The 14,084-nt window shown below is 46.8% G+C and overlaps 1 protein-coding gene across 3 annotated transcripts in view; it reads right to left on the bottom strand.

Moving 5' to 3' along the window:
• GEFmeso (Guanine nucleotide exchange factor in mesoderm) overlaps positions 1 to 14,084 on the bottom strand; it is a 380,310-nt gene that overhangs the window by 121,261 nt on the left and 244,965 nt on the right. For all 3 annotated transcript variants that reach the window (XM_070521522.1, XM_070521521.1, XM_070521520.1), the window contains one exon: positions 9,043 to 9,135. In XM_070521522.1, coding sequence (XP_070377623.1) covers positions 9,043 to 9,135 — 93 coding nt within the window. The remainder of the gene's footprint in view (positions 1 to 9,042; positions 9,136 to 14,084) is intronic.

Here is a 14,084-nt window from a genome sequence, read left to right as displayed (position 1 = left end):
AGGGCTGCTGCTGGGATCCGATTACTACTGGGAGGTCACAACCGGTGGTGTCAAGCGCCTCGACAGCGGTCTCGCAGCCGTGGAGACCATTTTTGGCTGGACCCTGCAGGGGACAACGCACACCACAGAATCAACAGCAACGTACGTGTCCACTGTGGGAGTGTTGCGCGTGGCTGTCATCGGCGAGGAAGACCAAGACGACACTGCTGCTCAACTGAAATCGTTTTGGCAGCTCGAGCACATTGGCATTGTCGACGAAGGAGAGGCCGACATGGAAGACAACCAAGTTTTGCGGGAATTTCGGGAGAACGTCTCCAGGAACAACTGCCGATATCAAGTTTCCCTTCCCTGGAAAGAGAATGCTGGCGATTTGCCAGAGAACAGAGCCACGGCTTTCAGTAGGCTCAGGTCGTTGACGACAAAATTTGTGAGCAACAGAGTACAGGAGATACAACCACTAACTGATCCCGCTGTTTGGAAACATTGCCCGGGGAGAGAAAATCCAGCAGATCTGTTGACACGGGGCATGCTGCCCTCCGCTTTGGTTGTCAGTGAGAGCTGGTGGACGGGGCCGAAGTGGCTAAAAGGTGTTCAAATGTACAACGCGATGCCTTCACACGCCCCTGAAGCTGAATGTTGCACCGAAGAGCTCCGAAAAGTTCACGTGCTAAACACCGTGACGCTGGTAGACGGAATGCCTCTCATGGATCTTGAGCACAAGAGCTCAATGACACGGGTACTCCGTGTCACCGCATGGGTTATGCGCTTTCTTAATAACGCACGGAACGCGCCAGAGAAGCGAAGGGGAAGCCTGTCAGCGGAAGAGTTAGCACAGGCCGAGAGTTACTGGCTGAAAGTATCACAAAGAGAAACCCTTGGGAAGGACATCCATTCTCTAATCTCTTCCGGGACACTTAATCGTAAGTCCGCCATCGCGGTTCTGACTCCATTCATTGACAGCGACGGCCTATTGAGAGTTAGAAGCAGGCTACAGAATAGCGCGCTTAAAGAAGAGACGCGGCACCCAGTTATTTTGTCCGCTGTGCATCCGTTTACACGCTTATTGGTGGCCTGGGAGCATCGGCGGCTTTTACACGCTGGAGTAAGGGACACTCTGACTCAACTTTGCGAAAGATATTGGAACCTGCGAGCAAGACAGGCCGTGAAAAAAATCATTCGTCGTTGTGTTCCGTGTCAAAGACAAAGCAGCCGCCCCGTGGATGAGCCATTTGCACCGCTCCCATACGACTGTATCCGCGAATCAGAGCCATTTGAAATTACTGGAGTGGACTTCACAGGGCCGATATTTTATACCGAGCTTGGAAATTCCTACAAGGCCTATATAGCCCATGTTCACATGTGCCACCACGCGAGCTGTGCCGGGTTGTCGAAACGTTTCCTGGAGGGGACGGCCGAGTTCGAGCATGCAAGATTTCTCTGCCAGACCGACAGCTGCTGAGACGACCCGTCCCGCTTGAACTAGGGGAAGAATGAGCCGACGCTCATTGCGGGGGAGGTTGTTGAGAATTGCTAGCGACCGTCGCACGTTTCTTGCAACCGTTGTTGGGGGCCCGGCGACGCAGCAAGAGGGAGCCAGAGAACGGACGAGGGGGCGCCCCGCAGGGCTGGTGTCCCGACCGGCGCCTCGACCCGCAACCTGATCCGTGCCCCGCATTTTCGGCGGACCGCCTGCTGGGCGCGAATGGCCGGCGCTTCCGAGAAGGACGAAGACGTCAGTTCGGCCAACGGACAACTTGGATTTTGTATTTTCTTTTCTCTTCTTTTCTAGTCACTGCGATGTCTTTTGTAAAATAAACGTTCAGTCTTGAAGCGAACCCCGACGAGTGAGAATCGTTCCTTCGAGGCTCCTGCGTGCGCGGCCGCTGTATACGCCGCCGCCCGAACGAGTCTCACGCAGCAGCAGTTTTTGTAGTCGCACTCGCGAAGTGACCTCCACAGAGCGTTGGTCGTAGCCCTTTAATTATTCTACAGCCCCCATCGAAATGCGGCCGCTGTGGCCGGGATTCGATCCCGCGACCTCGTGCTCAGCAGCCTAACACCATAGCCACTGAGCAACCACGGCGGGTAATTCACATTTTAACTTTTCCTTTAAATTCAACAAACTGCATCAAATTCGGTGCAGTTGCTGCTCAGAAAAGCGATTGCTGACTTCCCAACTATTTAAATAGGAGCCTCAGAACTAATGCTTTCCCTTGGAGTTACAATAAGATACTTGTTGGTAAGATATGTTTGTAAAGCTGCTTGCGAAGGAGGAGCAATAAAAATGGGAGATGACAGGGATATTAATCAAAATAGCACCCAGTTGGCTAAAAATCACTAAATGCTTACTTATGGAATTTTATAATGGTTAGAGTAAATAATGAACATGCCTTTCCCATGAACCAACAGAGGCAAAAATTATTTCTTAGTAATATCTTCATAAATTTGTACCATAATAAAGAAATGAAACTTTCAAAACATGTTATCTCCATTTCTTGTCTAAAGTGCTTTATACCTAAATAGGCAAGTAAACTTTGAAAGCATGTTTGCAGTTCACGAAACCAGACAGCTACATTCAGGGTGTCTATCAAATTGACATTTCCAATTTCCGAGTTTCCCAGGTTTTCCCTGAGTGCCTTTGCAAAATTCCATGAGTGATGATGAACTATGTTTCATGTCAAGACGGGCTGAAACCATATCGCCCAATGCCGTCACTCTCTAGTAAGCATATGAAAAAAAAATTTTTTTTAACTACTTAATCCAATTTGAATACTAAAGAGGAGTGTTCATGTTATTCAAAAAGAGAATAAAAGGGAGGGGTTAGTAAAATGCTCAGCAAATAAAATATTTTCGAAAAAAATTGCAAATCGAGTCGGACATTCTTAAATACGAATAAAAAGGAGATGCATACAGAAGCAAATATTTTCGAATGTGCACTATTTCTATCAATTGATAGCACGCTCGTTGGTATGAGGTCCGAACTTTGTAAGAAGTGAGATTCTCTCTCAACCGCTGGTGTGTCGACCTCAACTGTCCTGACATAATCTCAGCCCGCACACAACAACTCAGTGTTGCGTTTCATTGCTTTAAAGTTTATTTCGGTCTGGATCAGGAACACCTCCATCTCAGTGTCAGACAACTTTGTTTTTTGAGCTCAAGCTCCTTAAAAGAAGCAACAGCACACTCCCTTTCCCGTTCATTGATCAACGCATAGGTCCTTTCTGTTCTTGTCCTCCTTCTGCCACTCGTTCGTCCCACGGACCATTTGAAGCATCTTCTTGGTCAGTTGCACAGTCTGCACCCGATTTTTCAAACTCCCTAGGGGCCGTGAAAACGTCCGTAAAATCGGCCAGTTGAAAAAAATTAATGCATGTAATTTACTGCCCTTAAGAGCTTAAACCGCCACAGGCACATTCTAAAATGCTCTGAAGGCCTGTCGGTACACGTATTAGGCATATCGGTGCTTGTACTGTGACAGGAAATACCAGGTGCACGCGTGTATATTTAAGGAATACATACTGTGTCCCGTGGCAATAGCCCCTCCCCACGCTTGTTATGCTTCACTGCAATACTCGCGCGCATGCTTCACCAAGTAACATTTCTGTATAGAGGCGAAGCTGACTTTCGGGAACCAGCATTATGCAACGCATCGTGCTTTCCAAGCTTCTAAGCCAATCGCGAGGACCAAAAAGGCGGAGTCCGTGCCATTGCTGACAGCAACGAATTCTTTCAATAAAAATACGGCAACCAACGGTAAGAAGGTTCACAGCGAACGTCAAAGTAACTAGGCCTAGCATTGCCGAAGTGGTGGATACGGCTGCCAGCTGGTCTGCGTGCGAGAGCGCCGGTACGAGGCAGCGAGGTAATCAAAATGGCAGCGGTGGTGGCTTTGATTAAGGCCATTTTGGACCTGCGGTCACGGCAAAACATCCGGAAAATAGGACGGCGAAGAGTTCTTGCGGCCGAAATTTCCGACATTGTGATACATTGACTCTACGGGGTACGTGAAGGTGCCTCGAAGCCGTCCGAATTATCGGGAAACCGGAAAGTCGGTCGTCGACTGTGCACTGGCAACTCCTCCAGAAGACGACAGGCCATCAAAGACGATTCATTACGATTCCTGTCTGTTACTCGAGCTAGCATTACTGCGACTTGCGACCCTTTCAATAAAATCACAGCTAATTTTCCCTTATAGAGGCACAAATTCCCCGAGTTTTCCCTGACTTTTTCCAGACTACTCAACATCCCCGAGAATTCCCAGTTTTCCTGGTTTTTCCGGTTGGTAGACATCCTGTATATTTTTTCATGAAAAATTTGGTGCAGATGGCGGGAAAGAAACAAAATAAGAACCATAACTAAATGACCTTAACATGCCATCAGGCAGAAAGCTGCAAAACTAAGAAGCAACAAAGTGATAAAAAAAATTAAAGATGCAGCTGGCCTCGAACCTGTCAACTTGCACTCGCAGTATCAGTAGTATCAATCTGGAATCGTTCAGAACGCTCAGCTACCGCTTTGATGTGCTGCTGCAGGCAAAGCGAGGTTCATACATCTACCATGCTGAGTTCTGCAACCTTGTTATGAAAACTGTGATTTTGGAACAAATTTTTTGCTATTTCAAGAGCTGCTGCTGCAAGCAGCTGAAAGCTGAGTCAGTGAACTCATTAGATCCCTGGAAATATAGGAATCAAGGCAATAGTTTCATCCCAAATCCCTTCTAACTGGCCAAAAGGCCTCCAAAATTTGAACGTTTCTACAGACAACCATACTTTAAACTTCGCATGGAATTTGGAATGGGTTTTTGGTTGTAAATAATGGTACTGCTTGCATGATATGTCAGGCTAGGTGCGTAGTACCTATTCTTTCTAGACATTTTTGAAAGATGGCCTCTAGGATGAGTTATTCAGGAAAAATGATGCTTCCTTATAGAAAACGCACATGTTTGCAGGGGCAGCCACTAGAGGTGCTGCTCGGCGATGTCCCTAATTCCTGGACTTTGTTGCTGCCCAAACCAACTGCACTCAATTCCACAGGCAACAATTTTTGCTCGAACGGCAACCTGCTTTGAAATGACCCTTCTTTCTGCATTTGTAGCAGGTAGCACAACATGCAGGACATTCGGAGTATGGATCAGAAGACCATCAGTAAAATCCACAAAGTGAAGACGTACTTGCACTGCTTGCATGTATGGAAGTTGTGTTGTGTTTGCTGGTGTGGGTGGTTCTGCACGACGTCTGTTGCATCAATATTCATCACTCTGGGATGCCCTATTGCCACTGTGAGCACGCTGAAAAATTTGCCCACTCTTTTTTTGCGTTTTTGTTGTGTGTCACCGATCCCAGGGGTGTGCGGATGTTACGAGAGATGAGGTTGGGAGACACAGAGCAGCACCACAAACAGATTTTAATTACACTCTATCCCAAACTCGAACACAATGAAGAAATACTAACACTTATCCAACCTACTTAATAATCACTAAACATGTCCTTATTAGCGGTACATTAGTCCTTGGCGTTTGCTACGTGAAAGTCCAGCCACCCTAGCCTATGACTGCAACGCTACTAGAAAGGACTGTTCTTACTGACTTTTGTCATCGCACTTATTTTCCCGAGTCCAAAGCGCGTCGGGTCTTCATCATAGTCTGTGTTCTCGCCGACTCCATAAACGTTGCTACCTTGTTGGTGGCTAGTCAACTCGTCCGTCTCTGATGCCGGTGCCCCGAACTCTGTCGGTGACGTGGCATCCCAGCCTCACCAGTTACGCCTAACTCCGGGTTCCGCCACTACTTCTTCTTTGAGTGCCGACGAGATACCCCGGGGACTATCATTCGTGCTGGTCTGCCTCCAAAGGGTGATCCTTCCTGGAGTTCCCGGCACTGCCATGAGAGGCTGCAGCAAGTCCAAGAAGCCTCACTCGAACATTGCTGAGGTCGACAGCACACCCTGGACCAGCAGCGACATGGACTTGACCGAACCTCCATGGCTCCCGTTGCCAGTCCGATGCTGACGCCACAACCTTCTTAGCCCAGAGCCACATCGATAATGCCAGCTCGGCACCGCTTCTCCCTCGATCACAACTCGGGTCATGCGCCTCGAGGGCTTGTGCCATTTGGACCGATATGTGCACATCATCCTCTTCTTCCTTTCTGCGCCGCATGCCTCTTACATAGGACAGTTTTCAGCCTGGTGAAGATAAATGAGCGCTTTCTCTAACGTGTATTTCGGATTGTAGCAGAGCTTGCCTGATAGCATTGCATCTCGAAGGCCCACGATAAAACGGCCGCGGACACACTGCTCTTCTACATTCCACAAAGAATAATTAGAGTGCTTCACCATGTTCAAGAACGCATCAGCTGACTCGCCTCCCCGTTGAACTCGCCGATGGAACCTTGCGCCCTTGTACAGCTCGTTGGCAGCATGTACAAAGTACCCATCGAGCTCACCAACAATGATGCTGTACCTTGCAAAGTCTTTACTGCACACTTTCAATCTCGTCGACTGATCTGGCGTCCGCCCCAATCCCACAAAAGTTCGTGCTGATCTCAATTTTCCTGTACTGACCTGTACCAAAGATGTTTGCAGCTTTGTAGGCTTGTGCTCTTGTTTCCGTCGATTTGTCAGACATTGTTCGGCCTCTGACTGACCTTCTCAAGAATGGCGCACCCTATTCATGGGATGCTGGCCAAGCTGCTACCTCTAAATGCCTTATCACCTTGCATGCTACTCCACAAATTCTCGCTCACTTCGACCCATCTGCCCCAACAGAAGTCCATAGAGATGCTAGTGGCTATAGAATCAGCATTGCTTTAGTTCAGTGTCAACATGAGTATGACAGAGTTATTGCATATGTAAGACACCTGCTTTCACAGGCTGAACGCAATTACTCCATTACAGAGCATGAGGTACGGGCAGTGAGTATTTTCCAGCCGTACTATACGGCTGACCTTTCACTGTTACCATGGACCATCACACTCTGTTGGCTCTCGACACAAAGATCCCAAGGGTCGTCTATGTCACTAGGCACTACGCCTTCAAGAATTCACCTTCACAGTGGTGTACAAGTCTTGTAGGCTCCAAGAGGACAGAATGCTGATTGCTTGTCTCAGCTCGCCGTCGGTGCTCCAGACTCCAATGATGCATCTGCTGAATATTCATGCCTTCCGCCGCATTACCGAGGAGCAAGAACGTGATACATCCCAGCACGACCTCATCAACCACCTTCTTTCTGAGATGTCAGACCCTACACTTCACATGTTCCTCATTCTGGATGGCATCTTATACCGCCGAAATATGCGACCAGAAGGACACGAACTGCGGATAGTCATTCCCTCTCATCTCCAGGCAACTGTACTCGCACAAGTTCATGATATCTCCACTGCTGGCCACCTGGGTGTTTCCAGGACATACGTCGGCAACACTTTTTCAGGCCTGGGCTCTATCGTACATAGCAACATTATGTCGCTGCTTGCGAACCGTGCCGACGTCGTAAGAAGCCTGCTTTGCTTCCGGGTGGAACCCTCCAGCCAATTGAAATACCCACCGAACTGTTTTGTTGGCCTTGACCTCTTGGGCCCTTTCCCTACCTTCAGAGCTGAAAATAAGTGGATTGCCATTGCAACGGATTATTCAACCCGCTATGCCATCACACGAGCCATCCAGACCAGTTGCACTAACGATGTTGCAGACTTTCTTTTGAAAAACGTCACCTTACACCACGGAGTTCCTCACCAGCTCCTCACAGACAGGGGCCGCTACTTTTTACCTAGGGTTATCGAAGATCTACTTTGCTTTTGCGCCACAAAATCCAAATTAACGACAGCATACCACCCTCAAAGGAACGTCCTCACTGAACGCCTGAACCGAACGCTTACAGATATGCTCTCAATGTATGTCTCCTCAGATCATCGTGACTGGGATGCCCCCTTCCCATTTGTGACGTTCGCATACAACTCGTCACATGACGACACCGCTCTCTACCCCCCACTTTCTATTTCCTCTTTGGACGTCACCTGACATTGCCTTTCGACACACTCCTGTCAACTGCTCTCGAGTTCCCATCTGAGTACGCTCGCAACACCATAGCTACAGCTGCCAAAGCATGCCAGATTGCCAACCGTCACCTTTCCGAGTCGTAGGCAAGACAGAAGTCTCTTTACGACAACCATCATCATAACGTCCAGTTTTCTGCCAGCGACCTCATCCTCCTTTGGACTCCTTCACAGTATGTGGGCATATCGAAACTCTCCTGGTACTCTGGTCCTTACCACGTTATGCGACAACTCTGAGATGTCACTTATGAAATAGTTCCAGCCAATGCTGCTCCGTCGTCCACATCAGCTGATGTCATCCACTTGGGTCGTCTCAAGCCGCACCATACGGCCACCATCTAGCACGCGCTGGGTAGGCACTTTCACCGCAGAGGGCTATGTGACGGTGTCATGAGAGTGACAAAGAATACGATCACCAACAGGATGAAAAACGTCTTAGTGAGGCTAAGCCTAACTTTCCGCAATACTGGTTGTACCGGCAATATCTTCCAAATAGTGAACACGGCCCCATTTAACTTTATATCTATACCTGATTCAATATGTACGCTTCCCAATAGTATTACCATTTGATTGCACCATCTGGTGGTGTGTTAATACTATGTTTGTGGTGCCACTGCATTTTAAACAAAGCATACTACTACTACAGGTCACAAATTTCTTTCATAAATAAAAGGTGATGCTTCCCGAGATGCTCTCACTCCTTTCATCCACAAATATGGCCTTTTTTTTATCGCTTTCGTGGTTGTCCCCGTGAAATTCGAATTAACAAACTTTTGCTAAGCTGAGAAAAGAGGGAACATTTATTTGTTCTTTAAATGCAATGTATCTGCTAAATTGCAAAGCGCACAATACTTCCCCCATAAGCAATGCTGTCTTAGCATTAGACCAGATTTTTACCACAGGAGAATGTAATATCACCAGTACTACGAAATATGCACTTAGTAAAGTCAGCTGAGCCTGTTCAACCTGGTCTGTTCAGCCCAAATAATGCTCACCTGAAGAAGCAGATGGTACTTGAGAATCCTCTGTACAGGCTTGAGCAAGTAGGATCCCAGTGGCAAGCTGTGATGAAGTGAAGTCTGGCGAGCCTGCACAACATTGCAACAAATGTGTCTTCTGTCCCATTTGCAAACAAAGAAACAAAAGAAAAGCCCAGATTAATAGAGCCCTCTGCCTAACCTGTATTTCCGACACCATGCCACCCCTGAACTTAAAAAGCATCACGAAGCAATAGAAAAGTTTTATATGTGATACACCTGGCTTTCTTAGCATCGTTTGTACAACTTACCATTGAGATTGTTGAAATAAAAAACAAAATCTAAACTTGATGCTTTGCAGTTGCGACTTCAATGAGTACATACAGTTAAACTTCATATAACAAACTTCCATATAATGAAATTCTCAATATAATAAAGTATTTACTTTTCATAACTTCTTGTCCATAGAACACCATTTATTTAGAACCTCAGTATAACAAAGTGTGTTTATACACAATTTCAATACAGCACAACCTCGTTAAACCGTACCTGTTTAAACAGTAGTTTTGTTTTAAAAGTAGTAAAGTCAAATCCCCGACTCAGCGGCCATTCAACATAATGTGTTTTGTATCCACATAAACCGTACCACCTTACTGCGTAGGCATCGGTTAAAATGTAGCGTATCAACTTTTCGCTGCGCAAACATGGCGGTGTGTCATCTCTATTGGGCGGGCCCGGCGGAACAACAAGCCTCAGAGATCGGAACAGCCTCCAAGCACCCTGTGCATTTGCACGTGAAGCCACATCAACATCATTTCGACACCGTGCCAGAGAGCGTTATGGCGTTGTGCAAGCGAGGACTCGCGTCGTTCCGAAGCTCGGATGAAAAAGACGCCGGGTGCTCAGCATAGAAGAAAAATTAGACATCGTCCGTGCTATCGAACGTGACATGAAGACGGCGCTGGCACGCAACAGGGATCTGCTGTTGACTAGGGTGTGTGGCATTTATTTAGAATGCAAAGAAGTTGCTTGGCAGCGCTGCTGCGACCGCGAAGACATGTCATCTACGAGGTTCGACTTTTCGTTATTGTTGCCTGTGTTGTTGCCGAAGTGTGAACTAGCGACAGTGATGAGGACGACACGGAAAGTGACAGCACGAGCGATTCAGGCTCGACAGTAGCATAAGCTGCGCGTTACGTCAGCCTCATGAATGCAATTGTCGTGACAAGAACAGGGGTGCGATAACGTAACTCTATTCCAAATGAAAAGTATTCCAAACTCCGGCACCCGGCAATGAAAAAGGTGCCCCTGGGACTTCTGCAGCACTACTGCTCACGTGCACGGAGAATACATAACGCCAACGAGGAATCTGCCATGCGAGTGTTTGCCGAGACGGGGCTGGCTGAAAAGCTGGCACGCAGCTTTAGTAAGTTTGAGGCTGCTGTCGTCGTCGTGCTAGGCCGCCGCGGCATCAAACGAAAATAACACTTTTGTCGCACGAAGTGAATAAATACTGCATGTTTCTTTCCCCTTTCATAGCACTCTCTCCAAGTTCCGTTTTCGACAGGTAAGCGGGTGATTTGGTGTCTAATAATGGGGTGGTGCCAAGAAGCTGTCCGGGGTGCAACGGAATATGTTGCCGATATGCTAAAGCAAAGTGCTTTTTCCTTTTGATTTCTGCTTCGTGACACTCTACAAGGGCGTGGATGACGGTCAGCCTTTCACCACCAGCCATCACCACTGCAAGCGACGCTACTAGCTGTGGAAGCGGAGTGGATGTGAAAACATGGATGGCTTCCCTTAATCCATACCACCGATGCAAAGATATCGACAACACGGCAGGAAACCGTATTTTTCATTGCTAACTCTCAAACCCCCTAAAATTTTTTATTTTTTTGCATTCAAGTTTTCATTTTTCGATTGCATGGTATCGTATTGCACTAAATCCCAGCTACTAAGCATTCATACTTCTGCACGTACTGTAATGTCTCAGACACCCTATGCCATATGATATGGGGATGTGTCAGAAAAAATGGCACCGTAGACACCCAAACACTAACCAAAGAGCAGTAGGAGGCTAAGTTATCAGACCCCAACAATAAGAGACAGTGCAGCCTCATCTAATGGGCACAAGAGATGACCATGGCCCGCAAATGCCTGGAATAAGAAAGCCGCCCACCTAGGGCACAGACTGTGCTTGCTCAGAACAAAAGTTTAATCTCTTTCTCGATTACCTGATAATCCGAAATATTTTGCAGCCCCTTCCATGTAAAAAAAATTGATCGGCGACTGTGCTTATTTGCATAAAGGATCAAATTTCATAGAACGAAATTTCGATAGAACGAAACAAATTGTCGATTTTACCGACTCAGTTACATCGAGGTTTAACTGTATTAGACTGTACGGTAGAACTAAGCCAGTGTTCTCATATTCCCCAGGCATCGCTTGGCTTATTAGCATTTTGTGAGCTTGCCAGCAAAGATCCTGCAAGCATCTACTTTTGCACACTTTTTGCGGGAGAGAAATGGCCTTTTCTGACATTGCTGTTAGAAGATATGTGTCTCCACATGTATCCACAGAAAAGCAATGTATGATGGGGGGCCCAAGAATAACCAAACCTTCTTGCAATAAACATTTTTATTAATTTTAAGAGAAAAGCAAATTAATTGCCTTCAAAGTAGTCTCCTTAAGCTGCAATGCACTTGTCAATTCATTTTTCCCACTGTTTGAGGCACCCTAGGAACTCTTGATTCGGAATGTTTTTGAGGGTCACCTGTGAAGCTGCTTTTAAGTTGGCGGTGCCACTCCAGTGACATGAGCACCGCATTTTAGCCTTTGTTTGTGGACACACTGTGCTATCTGCGCTTATTGGACGGATGTCCAAAGCTTACTTTCTGCGCTTTACAATGATACCTTGTATTATCACCCAGCCTGAAGCCTTACCCGATCGCAGTAAAAACAGTAAGAGCAAAAAACAGCGTTCTGTGCTAGCCTACTTTGTACTGCACTTCTGGCAAAACTGTACACATAACAAGATGAAATTTGCTGTACCTTTAAATGAAATGTTATACAAGGTTTCTATGAAGAGATATTGCATGTAAAGAAATGAGAAATTTTATAGGAGCTAATAAAAATGGGCAAAACAATAAAAGTTTATGAATGCATATCTTTCTTTCCTTTTCAATGCAGAATAATATTTAGTGGTTTTCTAGGCTACAGTCCAGTTATCATCTATGTGAATTGTTTTGAGCTCTGATGAACAGTTCATAAGTTATTACTTCAAATTGGCAATTTATCGCTATACTTGGACACGCATTGGCAAAGAATATGCAATATTACTGAAGCTGAAAGTCTTAAATTTTCAATAATCAAGCAGCAAGCCCTTTTCTACGATTATATGAAGAGAAAATTGTCTTATGTTGATTAAGGAATCTACAAGGAAGCAGTGAATTTGGCTAATTTTTCTGCTGGCCAGGTCCGTGCAAACTAACATTCTTTTTTCTAGCAGTAAAAACAGCGCTAAACAACAGGAACAGGAGAGGGACACAGACAGCTGTGCTGACTAACAACCAAGTGTCTTTATTCTTCCAGTCAGCATATATTGTAGGGGTTGAAGGACGGTACGTCGGGAAGAAAACCCAAAAACTTGGGAGGATTTATTCTACATTATTTACAAGGAGGTGAGCGTCAATTAACAGTCGTACAGTCATTACGGGCCGGCAGCAACTCGGACGCTGCGGCCCGCGGCAAGAAGTTAGAGAGAGGTGAATCAGGGAATCAGGGCATGTCCCAGAATGCTCAGGTCTCTCTGGAAGGCTTCTTATAAACCCTTCGAGCACTGTAAGTCACGTCATGTTTGACCAATGGGAGAGTCCGCTCCGATGACGCCACTTTCAGCCAATGGTAGGCGCCCGTGTCGCGGTGTCACACCTGGCGGCTCGCTGTGGTCTTGCCTCGCAGACTGGCAATGCACTTCTAACGAGGAGAAGGGGAGGGCTGCTCATGCTTCATTGTCGGAGGCCCACCTGCTAATCCCGGCGGCGCACGAACTTGTTGGCACGTGAACTTGTTGCCTTAAACTTGTTTGCTCGGCCGCTCCTCTGGAATGTGCTTTCCTGCTTCTGCATTCCTCAATTAGCTGTGCTGCAATCCGATGTGGTCTGGGGAATTCGAAGTAATCGCAGGAAACAGCTCCATATCTAACAGCTCGTCCTCGCCCCGGTTGTTCTGAATGGCCGGTGAACTCAATTCGCTGGCCATGAGGAACGCTGAAAGAAGCTGCAGGGTATTGGGGTCGAGCCTCGTTTGACAACCCTCGGGATCCTGGGCCCTGGAAAACATACGTCAAACAAACCAAACAACACAGCGCTGCACCACGCGTAAGCGCAGGCTCTTCACCCCTGACTCGCCAGGCTATTACTGAGTCAAAATCAACCCTGACCTTTTAGTTCCCCAATTTTGACAAAGCAGTTCCAACCACCCCTCCAAACAGCTATCCATTTCTCCTCGATTGCCAACAAGACCAGAGTACTATTGTTGTTGCAAAACAAAAGGGTCGTTGACGATGCAAACAACAAATGAAAACAGCCGAACATAACTTAAGTGGCCTAACCACACGAACAGCATGTTTCCAATCTATCGCAGTGGCGTACGTATCGCACGTAATGGTGCCACTGAACAATCTGGTCAACCTCACAAGTACGTAATCACAAGCGCACTAGCCTTGTGGTCACTAAACAAAACGCGTACTTGCGTTGTAGGCAAACTTTGCATTCACGCTTACTCACGTTTCTTCCCTGAAAGTCCTACAGGACACGTGACGTAAACGAACAATTAAACTCGCGGGACTTACACACTCCGCAGAACTCTTAAAATGATGCGTCTTTTAATAACTCGTTCCACGCGTACTTATCAGAGAAGTCAGAATACGGCTGCCCTCAACACACGAGCAACCCAGTCGTAAAGTCTGCTTCCTTCCGTCCACACAGGACACGCGCTAATGGAACTAAGAACGCTTCTCCGTGCAAATCATGCACTTACTAAAAACCTACGCGCTTAAC

This window comes from Dermacentor albipictus, chromosome 7, assembly GCF_038994185.2.
Source record: "Dermacentor albipictus isolate Rhodes 1998 colony chromosome 7, USDA_Dalb.pri_finalv2, whole genome shotgun sequence".
Lineage (NCBI taxonomy): Eukaryota > Metazoa > Arthropoda > Arachnida > Ixodida > Ixodidae > Dermacentor > Dermacentor albipictus.
The sequence above is the reverse complement of the archived record's forward strand: the minus strand, read 5'-3'. Positions and strand labels throughout refer to the sequence as shown.